Below are 16,063 nucleotides of genomic sequence, written 5' to 3' on the forward strand. Positions count from 1 at the left end.
AGAAACTATCCTAGAGAATCCTATGTCGATAATTTTTAAAATAAAGCAAAGAAATCGGCACTGTCGTTTTTGAGCTTTTTGAGCTTCTGAAAAACGAATTTTCTCATCGTCTGCTTCGGCAAAATTTGCGAAAGACTATAATGATAGGAGAGACCTAATTACCCTAAGAGAGTTAGTGGCCCAAGAAAGAAGTAACAAAATAAAAAAAACAAATGTATCCAAAAAATATACATATATATTTAATAAATATGCAGGAATGTGTGTATGTGCAGGTCTTTCGGTTTTTGTATTAGGCATCGGGGGCCTGTACCTCTGCCTAAGAGGGTCAGCAGTGGCGAGTAAGGAGTTGTGGGCGTTGCGTGGTTGAGGGTCCAGTAGTGAATGGTCGCTGGGGGGTACACCACTTGAGGAACGGTGACTTGCGCTGATGCTCGCAGACTTGGTGTGACCCCGCGTTGGTCTAGTGCCCTCGCCCAGGCTGTGCACAAAACTAATCAGCAAATTGCCGAACCTTATGTTCCACGCGCGATTTAATCCTATTTTTTGTATATAATAAAGGAGCGGAAATTCTTTTAAGACTGTACAGAAGCAAAACGGGGCGAGATCTAAAACTTATAAAATTTTAGATATTGAAAATATTTCGTTACATATATATATATATATATATATATATATATATATATATATATTTATGCACATGACATGATAACAAATTTAGTTTTTGAAAGATAAATAATTTTATATTAAGAATTTTCTTACTTATTTTTCAAACAACTTCTTGATTCTTACAACTTCAAACAACTGACTTGATTCTTATTTGTAATGTTATTTATTTTTATGTAGTATATTGTAAAAAAAAAGAAAAAAAATCATATTTAGTAGATTTTTATATATATTTAAACATGTTTTATTTACCCATAAAAAATTATAAAAAAATCTGCGCACATATATATAGATACGTGTATGTGTAACATATGTAAATATGTATATATATAAATCATATATATCTTTATAGAAATATATATTTTGTAACTAAAATTCGTTGACAAGGAATATAGAAGGGGGGAATCGTAAGGATGGAAAAAGGAGAATGAAATTACTAACTGCTGCAGAAAATGTAACTTCGCGAAATACTCGTACGATAAGAGAACAGAATATGATGCTACAACGTAAGGATGAAAAATGTATGATGGATGTTAATGTGTGTATCTAAACACCTTCTCGACTAGATATTTGAAGTAACAGTTATACACGTAGTTGCGACTGCGGTCTGATATCAGCAAGTGTCTGTACATGTATAAACGTTACATCGGACTGTCCTATTCAATACATCTGTCAAGGCATAAAGAAAGTGATATCGCAATGAACGATTGGCAGGCAGCAGCCAACATGCTAGAGCAATGCAACAAACAAATGAACTCCCTGGCTTTTAATGATAGACTTTGTTATTATTCACTCGATTATCAAGTCATTTCTCGAGTAATGGTTTAGTGTACTTTACACACATAAGTAATCAGTCGTCTACAGTTAGTGAGAGTAAAAGTGTTAAGTCGATAGAAGACGTCACACGAAATGCACTAATATTCTTATTTTATATTATATCATTATATAGTTAATGAGATATTGAACCATGGTTTAATTTGTGAATATAAATTGATAATAGCAAATTCAAGTAATATATAAGAAACAAAAAACTAAATACATGTCCAATATCCCATATGTTAAATATGTATCGAGAAGTGAAAAAATATATAGAATACTAGAAAAAATATAATAAAGAATCTCATAGCATTAGATTTATTTTTAAATTATATTTGTACTCCGTTTTCGTGTAAATAAGTCGCATATTTCTGATAAAAATAATTGGATATCACTATACCTGGGTACTTCGTTGGTTCTTTCAGTAGATGACGATGATGTTTTTGCTTGATCATAGGAGATGGTGCTACGTCGACCAACAGAACCAGGAGCAGGTGAGGTAAGAGGCCGACCACCACCTACCCCTGCGTTCATTGTGTTGCTCTTGTTTACCCTTGCTTTACCACCAGGACTGGTACCCACGCCTAGAATAAACATTGTCACTGCAAGCCTCATTAGATATGGTTCAACACAAAACACAAAGCAACATACTTTAAATTATAACAAACAGAAACATATCGTTAAAAAGACAACGAGCTGCTAAGTAAAATGTCTGAACCTGCTTCCATATTAAGAAACAAACATAGACTAAAGTAATTGCGACTGTCTCTTTCTCGTACTTTCAATTACAGTGTACATTGTAAAGAACATGAAAAATGATCAGGTTTTAAAGATATATGTGCATGATATGCGGTAAAATTATGACAATATGATTGTGCGTTCAATCTTACAAACATATAAGAAACGGGCATGACAATTTGACATTAAAATGTATACAATCTTCGAACCTTCGATAAAGATATGATTGTAATGATAAATATGATAAAATTTGTGATTAATGAACAATACGGAATAATACGAACACAAATAACAGATAAATCGCAAACTAATTGTAAATTCGACAAATTAGATATTAAACCGCTGCAACCTTGTCCAAAGCAACCTCATCCAAAGACTTTACCCAAGCATCACGAAGGAAATATAGCGCGACAAGTCGAATATCTTTTTATAAGAGATTTCTATTCTAAACTATTGTTCAAGGACAAAGTATAACAACTCACTAGTATCTAATTGCCCAGGTGGTTGACTGTTTTTAGGTGCGGAGGGCCGGGTTGCAGAAACGCGAGCACTATTTTCCTTGATCGTGGCTGCGTCCACAGTATTTTGTCGTTTAAAATTACTACCCCCGCTTCCAGTCACAGTTGTGCCAGTTACCGCAGTCGCGTGATTGTGATTCGTTGCATTACCTGGACTGGGTCCTAATAAGGGAAAAAATTGTATAATAAAATCCTCCATTTTAGATCCAGTATTTATATTAATAGATATATCAGCAAACAATCTCGTCGTTTTTTATTATCATATTCCAACATTCATTACACCGCTTTTATTACAAATTTAGTTTAACGACAAAACTACATACTAACTAATAGCTATTATTATACCTTCTATCAACACAAATAAATAATACAAAAATTGTTGCATGAAATTCACAATTTTCGTCATCAAAAATACAGATATCTTTGTCTTACCCAAATTTGATAAGTGTCCTTATCCAAGCTTGTTATTTGACAGTAAAGTTTAAACTGCCATACTGCATTAAGAGTTATGGTTAAAACAAATGGATATAACACTTACGAAGAGTTTCACCACCAGACGAGGCCCGTCTACTGGGTTTTGGATTGCTAGCAGAAATACTTCTGTGAACACCTCTGTGAGATGGACTCTGTACCGCGCCACCTGTTCCCCCACTGCTTCCTCCTCCACCACCTGAACTGACTTGAGGTGGAATGTTACGCAGCGATAATGAACTACCTGAGCGTGATCCATCACTTTCAGGCTGTACAAATAGAAATTCGGAAAAAATGTAAAGGAAAAATGATTTTGACGCTACCTATATACTGTGCATTAATCTTGATATATCGTACACTTACATCTGTCGTTTTTCTGCCTAAGAGCAAGTAAGTGGCGAATACATCGTCATATTTTGCTTGTCCTAAAGAATCCTCTATTTCACTTCGAGTGTATCCCATATTGGCTAAGGCCTCTGAAATGGAAATGCGTGGCGGCATAGTCACATCCATTAAAGTGAAATAATTTTTCGACAACATTCATAATTCAAAATTAAAGAGATGCAAAAAATTAAGACAGAAAACTTCACTACGTATTGTTATAACAGATACTATCCAACATTTAGAAATTAGAACATTAAATTCTTAAAGATTGGACTTATCGTCTTCGTGATGTATATCCGTGTTTTCACACTCTTAAAATACACACTTAGAAATAACATGTGGTTTTAGTTCAATTTTAATATTAGCATTAGTTAAAAAAATTTTACTTTTTTGATCAAGAAGTATTTCCATGCAATTTTCTTTTTTCAAGAAGCAAATAACAAACACATACACGTAGGTATAAATATATCAGACTAAATAAGGACTCGAAAAACAAGCTACGAGATGTTTTCGCGCTGTGCATAGAAAATGTGCACTTACAAATCTCTTACTTTATATAATTTAGTAAAACGTTATCTCAAATTTTGTATGTCCGAAGGACTCTATATTCAGCTTTTTAATAGAAAACTATAATATAGTACGCATTACTAAATAGTATTGAGTAAGACTGTCTGATATATTTCGATAATATATTAATAGTGATTACATTGCACAATTTTCCAACTACAAGAAACACCCGACCATGTAAACATTCTTCTTAAAAAAACTATATAAAAAAATCCAGCATATTAAAACAATTTTGAAATCATAATATAGTTTGAAAACATGTATATATGTATGTCGAAAAAGACAGATCTTTGTCACTCATTTTACATAGCGTAGAATGTTCACAATGGGTGTGACATTAAACATAAAAACGGTAAGTAGTAAGTGTTATGTACATACTGGTAGACTCACCTATCCTCTTGTGATCTCTATAATCAGGTTCAGGTTCTAAGTACGGCTTTAATTCGTCATCCTCGTATCCCAAATTCATCCATTTATCCTTCATTATGTTCTACAGTAATAAAAATTGTTAAATTTTTTTTCAAACATAACTTACATGATTAAAAAATACTCGCTTGTAAATGCACTGATAAGACAACAATACCTTAACTAGAAAGGTGATAAAGAGTTGAAAAATAAAATACAATTCGAACCTGATCCCCACGTACCTCTAGTGAGGCTCTCTTCGTTGGATTGAGCACCAAAAATTTCTTGAGAAGATTTTCACAGTCGGTGGACATATAGAACGGAATTCTATATTTCCCCCTTAATACCCTTTCCCTCAATTCCCTCAATGTCGAACCATCGAAAGGCAGTGAGCCGGATACCAATGTGTATAGAATTACACCTAACGACCATACGTCCACTTCCGGACCATCGTATTTCTTTCCTGTAAACGAAAAATTATACAAGTAAATTTGAAGCTCACACATTGCAAACCCGCATGAGTAATTTCGAGAGAATACCTTGAAAAAGTTCCGGTGCGGCATATGGCGGCGAGCCACAAAATGTGTCTAATTTGTTACCGGGTGTGAATTCATTGCTAAAACCGAAATCGGCGATCTTGATATTCATTTCACTATCGAGCAACAAATTTTCGGCTTTTAAGTCTCTATGAATGATCTTCTTTTGATGGCAGTATTGCACAGCAGAAACGATCTGCCTGAACTTCGCTCTCGCTTCTTTCTCCTTCATCCGCCCGTGCAGAACCAGATAGTCGAAGACCTCGCCACCACTGGCATACTCCATTACCAGGTACAGTGTCTTTTCAGTCTCGATCACTTGGAACAATTTCACTATATTTGGATGGTCAAGCATCTTCATTATCCTGACTTCTCGGAATAGCTGTAATTGACCAGATGCATCAGCATGAATAACATACTTATATTTATGAGATGCATGTGTAATTTAGTTTTTTTTTCTGTCAAATTATGATAATGCTACATGACTCCAAGCGATGACAGGTCTTCTTATGAAAATATTAGCACGCAAAATAAATCAATGTAATTAGAATAGTGACTTGTACGTAATGTACGTTACAACAATCAATTTAAAATAATGACTAATAGTACTTAATATTACATACATTGAAACGAGCAAGTTATAAATATAACAAGTTGTTAGTTACTCACTGACAAAGCAACATTTCTTACTTAGTTTGATAATGCAATTTATAATTCTAACAATTCTCACTCTTATATTTACAATTCTGCTCAGTGAGTCTTTGTAAAAAAAAAAGAATGATAAGAATATATAAGATAACAGCGATATAGTGTTACCTTTTGAAGACTACCGGGATTCAATTGAGTCTTATCGATGATCTTGATGGCTACTTCCTTCCCCGTGGGCACATGCTTAGCAAGTTTCACCTTGGCAAAGTTGCCTTTGCCAATGGTCTTCAGTAATTTGTACTTGCCGATATGAGGTTCTTCGGAGGTTCGACTCCTCGAAGAGAGCCGACCTCCGCTACTCGACACCCCTACGCCATCCCCCGTCTGTAACACACAAAAATCATGATCGATAAGCAAATAAAAGTCAAGTGAATTATAAACAATGTTGTCGTCAAATCGCTGTATGCAAAACACTCATTTCTGAGTAAAAATCGCAGCAAATTCTTTTCTTTCAAACGCGTAGATGTCAAATTTTTATTTTGTAAGATTATAATTACAAATGACAAGAGCAATTTCGATTTATTTGTTCTCAATGTGACACTCTATATCTCTGTATAATTATACATTCTAAATACCGGTATGTATTCAGAAAACAAAATATTAGACAGTTAATGTTAGAAATTAAAAGTATTAAAAAACATATATATATATATATATATATATATATTTTTGTTTAATTCTTAATAAGATGAATAAAAAAATATGTACATATTATATACATATATAAATAAGATACATTAAAACTAAAATAGCCGATGTTACTGAACGATTTCGCAACGAGATATGAGCAAGAAACGTATAATTAAATTAAAAGTTTAGCGACTTAGGTATGTAATATAATCTGTAATCTAAATTCAATAACTTGACAATTATTGCAAACGCTATATGTACCGAGCGTGCTAATTTATTTCGAGAAACGAGAGAACGTCGTGCAAAGTTGCGTCGTAAATAGCCAACTATTTCAGAAACTTAGGTCGCATCTCCGAGCGCGGCGTTTAAAGTCACGGAATGGGGCAGGAGAAATACGGGGCAAAGGCTCGTTAAGAGCTCAGCGTGCATTCCTCGAGAATGCCACATCGCGGGGAATCGCGGACCTCTCCTCTCGCGTAAAATATTGCATTTATTTACGCATACGCACATGCCTGCGCGGCCGCACTTGACACTTCCAAGCACGGTGGCGGCAACGGCCATTGTCAATGGAATTAATTAAAACTCGTTAAAGATACTCGTGTACCAGATGCAGATTGTTCCAAATGGAACACGTACGCTGGACTCTCTCGTATTAATCGCAAGGACAACCGTTGTATTGCGTTACGTCCACGTGCGACGTCGACGTCGACGTCGCATGTACGATTTTTTACCTCTTATCGCAATATCTCTAATAAAGGAAAATAGAGAAAAAAAAAGAGAAACGGCAGAATCGACATGTATTTATAAAGTATTAATTTATGAAGAAGTCGGAGTGCTTAAATGCACTATGCTCGCGACCAGTCAGATACACGCCTTTGAATTATAAGAGGCATCAAGAATTTAGAATAAAAGCTGCAAACTATCTATTTATGATAAAAATATAAAGACGCATATGATAAAAAGCAGACGAGATAAAGAGTAATAAAGTAATTAGAATAGCAATTTGACAATTAATTTCGTAGGATCGAACGGTTATTACCCGCAAGAGGCCACGCGTGACCATCTTGCGCGAGTTGGTAGTGGCCGCAGCTTTAGAGGCCGCCAGTTTGACTGCTTGCGAGTCTCAGCAGGACAATCGATAGGCGACGGATCGACGACGGATCCGACAGTAGACCGCTTCTTCGTGCTCGCATGCGCGCGATTTAAATGGTAAATTGTTTGATTTGTCTGTCCGCCGATATCGCGAGAACGCACAGAAAAAGTTCAACACGACAGAAGATAATCGTGGATCTCAATAGATTTCTTCGATCTTTCCGTCACTATAATCGCTAATATCGCTTCGTTTCACATGTCGACGTCACGCGCGATGGTCACGATTTACGGATCGCGCGACTCTTTTTTCCGATCATTTATTAACAATCGAATTAATTTAATTCTGGATTCTTCTTCGATAATGATGACCAACCAATGATGATTTCCTTGATCGAGTACCGCAGTTCTCGTGGTCGATCGTTTTGGAAGGTCGAGCGATGAGTCAACTTGCGAAGCGTTTCGCCACGCTGGTTCATTTTACCAGAATGTGCGCGGTGTCGTATAAAATCCACCACTGTATTTCAATAAAATAAACCGATTGTTATACCGGTCGCTACCATCTGTCGCTAGGCAAACACACTTCGATCTCCGACTGCCGAGAAATAAATGAGGATAATCCGTTAACTTTGGTACCATAATTTAAAGGGACATTTCTCTTCGAATTTCGATGACGTTTGAATTACATTTCTCGATTGATAAATCTCTCTCAATCATTTTGCCGCGGATCGTTTATAAAATACAAGATATTATTCTGCGAACATCACTGTCCGATATATTCCATTAGGCACTCTTTGTACTGGTATTGACGATTGAATCTCAAATCGATTCCTCGAAGATGATATTTGTACTCCACTAGAACAGCTTGCATTTCTCGGATTTGTTGTTTTCTGAAAGCTTGCTCTCCTTGCGGTAACTTTGCGACCAAGTGGGGCAATAACTTTTGAGAAACTCCGTTTCAATGAAAATAACTTGAACGTAGATATACACAGATCACTTCAAATATTTATCAATGAATTCCAACATCGGTCGCAATCGAATCCAAGGATATTTCAGCGCGAAGGCGTATCACATATACAATATTCTTTCAGACGTCACTGACTAAACTAATCGCTATCTTGTCAACCTTCGGTCAACGATAGCTTAGGTAGGACGTCAGCGACACCATCTCTCGACCTAGCACGGTTCACATCTAACATCGATCCATCACCGATGATGGTTCAGTGACAATTAATCAAAACACAAATCACAAATTAATTATGAAATACACGATATCAAAAGACTTTCGTAGGTTCTCGACCCTATCGAGACTGTGGATTCCGATGGGAGCTTCAATATCACCCTAGATGTCTCATGATGAATTCTCCACGATATCCGCTTCCGCCGAGAATTGTCTTCCGGCTTGTGTCAAGGGCAGAGGCGATGTCACCGTTCGCGAAACTTTCTCATTTGTCTATCGCGATTGTTAAGCGTCATGTTCCACAAGAGAAAGAGAAAGAGAAAGAGAAAAAAGCACAAAAGAGCGACGAGAAAAACGACGATTGAGAAACGCGAGGTTGCTTTGGTCGTCGTCGTCGTCGACGACGACCGTACGCGACTGCCTTCTCCCTTTTCCACCCTCGAAACGAGCCACCCTCGGAGAAGAGACCACACAACCGAGGGATGCGAGAACAGAATCAATACACGGTGCCGCCACCCTCTGGTGGAAACGTGCGAGCGAACCACCCTTGAATGCCCAGCCTCGACGTCGTTCGCCCACCCTTTCTGCCACCCCCTCTTCGATGGAAGAACGCATGCGTCGCGGAAAGTGGGAACCACCGACACATGTTTGTTTCGTGTTCTACCCTTTTAGCCGAGGGTACTGCTCACACGCTCACAGTCGAGATAACAGAGGGTTTCATGCTGGTCAGCTGATCGGACCGAAGACCGAATGTCGCGGAACGCAGGCATTGACGTGTCCCAAAAGAAAACGCTTGAAATTTTCAACACGAGCTGAAAAAGATACGACTTTTTCCTTATGATTATCAAAACTGCGGAAGAAATGGTTATTTATAATATTAGCGCTTTGGAATAAAAAAAGAAAAGTGAAGTTAGCATGATATCGTTTTATAGTAAAGTAGAAAAATATCAAAGATGCTCTAATTCTAAGATATCGATACATCCTGATGATGACGCACACATCTGTGGGTTGTAAAGTGTGGGATGCCACATCTTCACCTTTGTCGTCTTCCTACCTAGCAACGAGTTTTCGCCTCGTCAGCTGCTCGAATCAACTACTACTAGTAACACCGAGAAGATTATCGCAACATAGTTCAGCGCTATATATGGGAGACTGATAAGTATGTTAAATAGTTAAAAAGCCTGCGTCATTAACTTTTGTTTAATTTTAACGTGAACAACGTATTTCTAGAGTTTACTTAACATTGTACTTATACGTAGCAATGAAAAATGATTAGAAAACGGACTTAAAAAATTATTAATCGTTATTATTTGCGGCGTTCTAAATCGTAACAATACTCTAAAACTTGAGCATGACTCTGCATGCAATAGATAAGAATAAATCAAAATTCGGACAATATCGATCTTAATATCGTGACAATTATAAAGGAACAAATCGCTCAAACTTATCGCAACAAATTTACGATGTTTTATTTTCATGCTTGTGAGAGCACTGATTTCTTTTCTCGTTAGATACTTAGGTGAGGATGCTCGAGAGTCAGTATGAAGAGGATAAAGTCCAAGTTTCTGAAAGGGACAAAAGCGAGAGAGCCAGCTTCCGTCAGCTGATCAATCGACCGAGAAAATAACCAAGAGTCGCGGACATCCACTCCACGTAAAAGGTAGATAAGAATAGATCCAAGTTGACGCGAATTCTCCACGGAAAATAGAATCGCGTACACGTGAACTAACAAATAAATCGGGAAGCTCCGTTTAGATGCTCTATTAAACAAAAGAGCCAGCAGAGAGTCCCCTTTTAGTTGATCAAGCTGCGTTCTCTCTAACGCAATTCAAATAAAAACTCAACGCACTCGAATCTATCGAAATTAAAATAATTAAAATAATGTATTAATTATTTCGCATTATTTATGCATTTCGTTAACAGGTAAATAGATCAACGCACGTTACGACAAATAGAACCTTATTTTGCAAACAACTTTTTATCGCTATCGTGAATAAGTAAAGAAAAAATATCAACTTATTTTAATTGCAATATTAAATATTTCGTTTATTAATAGTGTTACGTTTATATAGTGTTACGCATACTACAATTGACAATTTTAAATTGAAAATCATCGTCAACTTGAATGAAACTCGCAATGCTCGAATTTCTATAAAGATTATGATTTATGTCCCCCATAAAACGGCGAGGAAAATGGGAAATGGCGAAATACACGACGTAAAACAATGCCAGCACTTCCGCTTTTGCGGAGTGCATCTGAAATTTGTTTTATGGCGCGACACAAAAGTTGATACGGATGAAAAATAAAGTCTCGCTTCAGATATATTGCTGACTTGTCGTGTCTATGATGGGCGATATTAAAAAGCTATGACATCCGTCAGTTTATATTGGCGCATATAAAAGATTTCTATTGGAAAAATTATCTTTTTTATGATATCTTCGATATTTTCTATCAAGTGCCAGAAAAACCTGTTTGATTTGCTCCAATAATTAAATTAAGATAGTCCAAATAATTGAAAATGTTTTTCTAAACTCACTTGATTTATGTTTATTGAAANAAAAAAAAAAAAAAAAAAAACATTTTACTCTCGAGTAAGTTTTTATCGAGGTTTTTATATTTGCGCCTCAAAAGAATTTATACGTATTTTCCGTTAATAAAAAAATAATTTTTTAAAGAGACAAAGAGTAGGAAGACTCGTTGAAATTTCCGAGATATTTCAAATACGTTCTACATGCAAAATTAATTAGCTTCGACAGGTTGCACGATCGTCATAAAGTGGCATCCGAATGGCGCTTCGACGAAGCGGGGAAATCTCATCCGGATTATTTCAGGTCGAACGGATGAGCCGCAGACGAGTCATACGTGTGACGTAAGTGTGGAAGTGCATTTGCGTTGTCACTCGTTTGCACTCGATTCGTTAGCGAGGGTGTCACACATCGTCGATATACATTTACATCATTTATGCTTGCGATTATCGTATATGCGATTTTATCTCTACTTTCTTAACACTCGTGTATCTCACACGACCCGTAGGTGATTTCGATAATTAGATATCGCTATAGATAATCCTCAGCAAAGTTATAACTGCGTAATACCATATACAGTCTAATTATTCTACGACAGACATAAAAAAGTGACGCGATTATTTATTTCTCTCCTTAAATCAGATAGAAATCACTTTATCGACAAGTCGCTCGATAACGTTTCCCGATAATGTTTCTGACGTGAGTGATAACGCTGCAATCGATGCCTATTATACGTATATATATATGTACATATTATATATCTACCTCCTTCTCGCTCTGAATACCCTTCTGCATGTCTGACAACGGTTTGAGCGGGATGGTTGTTGCGTTGTTCTGCCGTTGTGGTTGCTGATGACGCTGATGATCCTTCTTGGTAACTATCGGCCGGACGATCGCGCGAGTTTGCGGCATCCTGGATTGCGCTCTCATCTCCGCTTCTTGTCCGCGCCGCGTATCCGAAGCGGTCCTGGACAACTTAACGGTGGGCTTCTTTGACGCGATGCCGGCGTTTCCGGTGGAATTCCGTGTCGCGTCCCCGCGGTGCAACAGCAAGGCCCTTTTTTCGTTGACGTTTCATTATGATTTGTTCGTCACAATTCTTTCTTCGACCGTTCAATGTTTTATGGCATCGTGTATCGTGAGTATAATGATAATAATCAATAATAACAGACAGGTGTACAAGTGTCCGTCGTAATTCGAGCGTTTTGCGTGATAACGTGTATTTGATAATTCGAGATGATGTGGAGAGATCATTGCAAACGTAACGAGGAGAGAATTATGCATTTCGAGAATAGAACGTATAAAGGCAAAAATTAACGATTAAACACTTTTCTAATTTTCAATATTAAATCTTTTGGTATCGAAATCTTTAATTAAAATATTGTTATGATAAAGTCCACTCAAAATAAACTGGAGAATAACATTTTGTGTTATCTGTTTATACACCGGCAGATACAGTTAGCGCGAAACCATTTATTTTCAATCGTTCATAATTCAGAAAATATTATCTTGATATTCTTTATCGAAGCGAGATCGAACAATTATCGAGATTTGTGCGTGACGCTTGCTATCTATTCAGACACCCGGTATATTTATTCATCAAAACGTCTGCCAGTGCGGCACGCACAACTCCCCTGATCTCTCCCGCGGTTGGGCGTGTAATGACCGACGTGTAATGGCGACGAACCGACCGACGGGAAATCACGGAATGAATCGCTGCACGGTTGCGACATTGCGTAAACTAAATGCCAATTGTATCGAGGAAAGGGACACGCGTGGGTGTAAACGGACAGTCAATTGTGCGCGGATCAGGCGTGTAGGTAGGTAGGTAATCGGTACGGCGCGCGGCGACGAGGATCAGGCGGAGGTTGGACGGCGATTTCCTCAATTATCACTAAGGCAACTACGGCTATCGTCGCTCTGTAAACGTAACGTGTAAATGGATCGTGCATCGTGCGTCTGTATGTGTGTATGCGTTCTCTGTGCGTTCTCAGGTATTGACCGATTGAAATACCGTGACTCGAACTTCTCGACGACGATTAACGTGCGAAGATTGAGATTATGATCACGATGGATGGATGGATGATATATTAAATTTTAAAACATAATTAATCTCTTAAATTTTTTTATCCAGATAAAAATAAATTATCTTTAAAATTTGTTTTCAGAATTTTGACATTTCTATTACTTCTCCTTAATAAAAATTATTATCCTGGAGATCGATTGTAAATAAAAACAGACCAGTTTTGATTTTTTAAACGTTTAATTGAATAACTATCTTCTTTAATAAGAAATCTCTCGAATGTCACCGAATACTGTCTTTGAATCAAGAAAAATAAGGGAGGAAGATGCAAGATGTGTTTGGAATGTGTGCGAAATAGATATCGACGGTGATGAGAATGAGCGTGTGAATGTGAATGATTGACGTATGACGTAATGTATTTTACCCCTCGGCCTCATCGTCGGTGATGTTTCGCAACAAGTCCTCGTGTTCCTGGTATCTGAGCTGGACTTCCGCTCCGAAATCCGAACTGTTCTCCAAGTGACGCGTCCTAGCGGCGATCGTGCTCATCTCGATGGCCTTAACTTGCTGTTCCAATCGTTGCAGCATGTCGGTGCTTTCGACCGTCGTCGTGCCCGTCGACGCTGTTCGCTGCTGATTCAGAATCAAATCGAGACTGAGCGGCGCCTTGGGCTCTGCCGACAGTTGAGCGGGTAATGTCAGTTCCGTCCTCTGGTGGATAAACGGAAGTCCGATCGGTTGGATAATCTTCGACTTATTGAAGACTCTCAACTTCTCCTCCAGATTCGCGTCCATGTTCGTGTCGCTGAGGAGTCTCTTTACGGAAACGGGAGTGCGACCGTAGAGCGGGCTCGTGGGAACCATCTCCTTGGATCTGATCGGGCTTAAAGCGCCGGCCCGTTTTTCAACTACTTGCAAACCCTTGCCATCCTCTACCAATTCCCACTGCTTCAAGCTTTCCAAGGGCGCGAGCGGCGCCGATAATCGCTTCGATATCGGGCTCGTCGGGCTCGATTCGTTAGCAGCCTGTCGATTCAGCTGGCGCACTGTCCTTTCTGCGGACGACGGCGTCAGGAACTTTCGTGCACCTGTCTGCGGCCGAATCAAGCTTCTGCTGGCCTGTGCTCGCACGAACGGGCTCTCTCGATCGTCCATCATCGAGAAATCTCACGTGGGAACGAAGACGGGAATTGGCCGCCGTTGCTGTTTCTCAGGCTCTCCTTGAGAATCTCGTCTTCGTAAGACGATCCTTTGTAGATAACACGTGTCGGCCGCTGATAAACCTTCGATTCAACGGCCAAACCGGTCAATGACGCTGCACGGAAGATTTAGTTTCTGTCAAGAAGAAGACTCGTGTTTTTCTTTTTAAGAAAAGACGTCAAGCACTGCGACGATCATTATTAAACACATCATATACAGAACCCAGAACCTGAGAATGAACCACGAGCCAGTTGACCGATTCTCTCTTTCTTCCTCTACACCTTCATTCGATTCACAATCACATGTATCAATAAGCGAATAAGCGGTACGGATATAGGCTTTTTTGTAGATAGGGGAATAAAGCTTTATTGAACGGCGTCACTGTGTTGGCTCTTTTTGCAATCATAACGTTGTAGACAATAAAGCAGATAGGTACGCGCAGCACACACAAGAGAGGAGGCTCGCAATTTCGTGGATTACCGCGGTTTAATGCGAGTAGACGATAAATAAAGCTCGGAGACTCGTAAACATGCGTGTGTCTTTATCTGTGACTCAGATGTCTATTACATAATAGCTTTTAATCGAACGAAATTAACTCGTTAAGTCAAATGCGTCAGCACATTGAAAAATTTTCGTACAAAAAGTAGTACGATAAGTGGTGAACAGTTTTGTACATTAAAGAATTATCTAGTGATCTGTTACGAAAAGGACTTTTTCAATGATGATACAATAAATAATAGTCTTTAAATTTACATAAAATAATATTTAGCAAATTTTGTCATCGTATAATACATATAAGCATTATGCATCAAATGCGAAATGTGAATTGTTTTTTTAAGTCAAGTAAATATCAACAAACGAAGCAAATAAATTCAATATTAATCTATTAACTTTTCCAAACCAATAAAAAAAAAGAACGATATTCATTTCACGGATGTCATATTATTTTTATCGAAACGATCGGAGATATGCCGAGATATCGAGTATAAAGAATACGTCATACCCCGTGCAGTTCTAAGACGATAAGGATGCGCATACTTATAAGTTTCCATTAGTTCTGCCTCGATCTGGCCCGACAATGATGAAGTAAAATATATTCCTTCAACGGTTTATATATATATACAATATCGTGAACAGTTAACGTTTTACGAAATCCAAGAGAAATTCATCACTCAAAAGCCAAGATGTATGTACATGTATAATAAACAGTTTCTACCATCAAATTAATTCTATAATATGTAAAAATATTCTTATGGAAATACATAGTTTATATTGCGTTATCTAATCATTTTTTATGTTTGCAAATTCAATTGTTTCACCGATTAAACCAAATTATTATTAAGATTTTGGAAATGCAGTTTTGTATGTAAACAGACGAAAATCCAAGCGACTATTTAAATGTTAATTTCCTTTTCACAATAATTTTCCGATAAAACGAATTAACGAAATAAACAATTATAAACGAACCACCAATTTTTGCGCTCTACGAGTGGCGTTTCTATTCGTTCCCTTTGGTGAAGCAGCCAGCCGGAAATTTGCTCCGAGATTGAAACGAGAAGTTTAGACACGGGTGACCTAATCCCTCGATAGATGAAAGGGTAGGGAAGCA

General features: G+C 37.8%; 1 protein-coding gene across 14 annotated transcripts in view; it reads right to left on the minus strand.

Annotated features, from left to right (window-relative positions):
- Positions 1-16,063, minus strand: part of LOC143896918 (serine/threonine-protein kinase MARK2) — a 66,514-nt gene that overhangs the window by 13,240 nt on the left and 37,211 nt on the right. For 5 of the 14 annotated variants that reach the window (XM_077405135.1, XM_077405088.1, XM_077405099.1 and 2 more), the window contains exons 2-12: positions 13,679-14,589; positions 11,997-12,288; positions 5,915-6,130; positions 5,102-5,480; positions 4,790-5,025; positions 4,536-4,647; positions 3,570-3,682; positions 3,274-3,475; positions 2,700-2,897; positions 1,880-2,081; positions 311-478 (exon numbers count right to left, since the gene is read on the minus strand). In XM_077405135.1, the coding sequence (XP_077261261.1) occupies positions 311-478; positions 1,880-2,081; positions 2,700-2,897; positions 3,274-3,475; positions 3,570-3,682; positions 4,536-4,647; positions 4,790-5,025; positions 5,102-5,480; positions 5,915-6,130; positions 11,997-12,288; positions 13,679-14,412 (2,852 nt within the window). In that variant the 5' untranslated portion in view covers positions 14,413-14,589. Of the gene's footprint in view, positions 1-310; positions 479-1,879; positions 2,082-2,699; positions 2,898-3,273; positions 3,476-3,569; positions 3,683-4,535; positions 4,648-4,789; positions 5,026-5,101; positions 5,481-5,914; positions 6,131-11,996; positions 12,289-13,678; positions 14,600-16,063 lie in introns of those variants that run through there. The other 9 variants (XM_077405168.1, XM_077405189.1, XM_077405179.1 and 6 more) reach the window with 7 other exon arrangements.

Source organism: Temnothorax americanus, unplaced genomic scaffold, assembly GCF_048541705.1.
Source record: "Temnothorax americanus isolate GAGA-0224 unplaced genomic scaffold, ASM4854170v1 Scaffold1, whole genome shotgun sequence".
NCBI classification, from domain to species: Eukaryota; Metazoa; Arthropoda; class Insecta; order Hymenoptera; family Formicidae; genus Temnothorax; species Temnothorax americanus.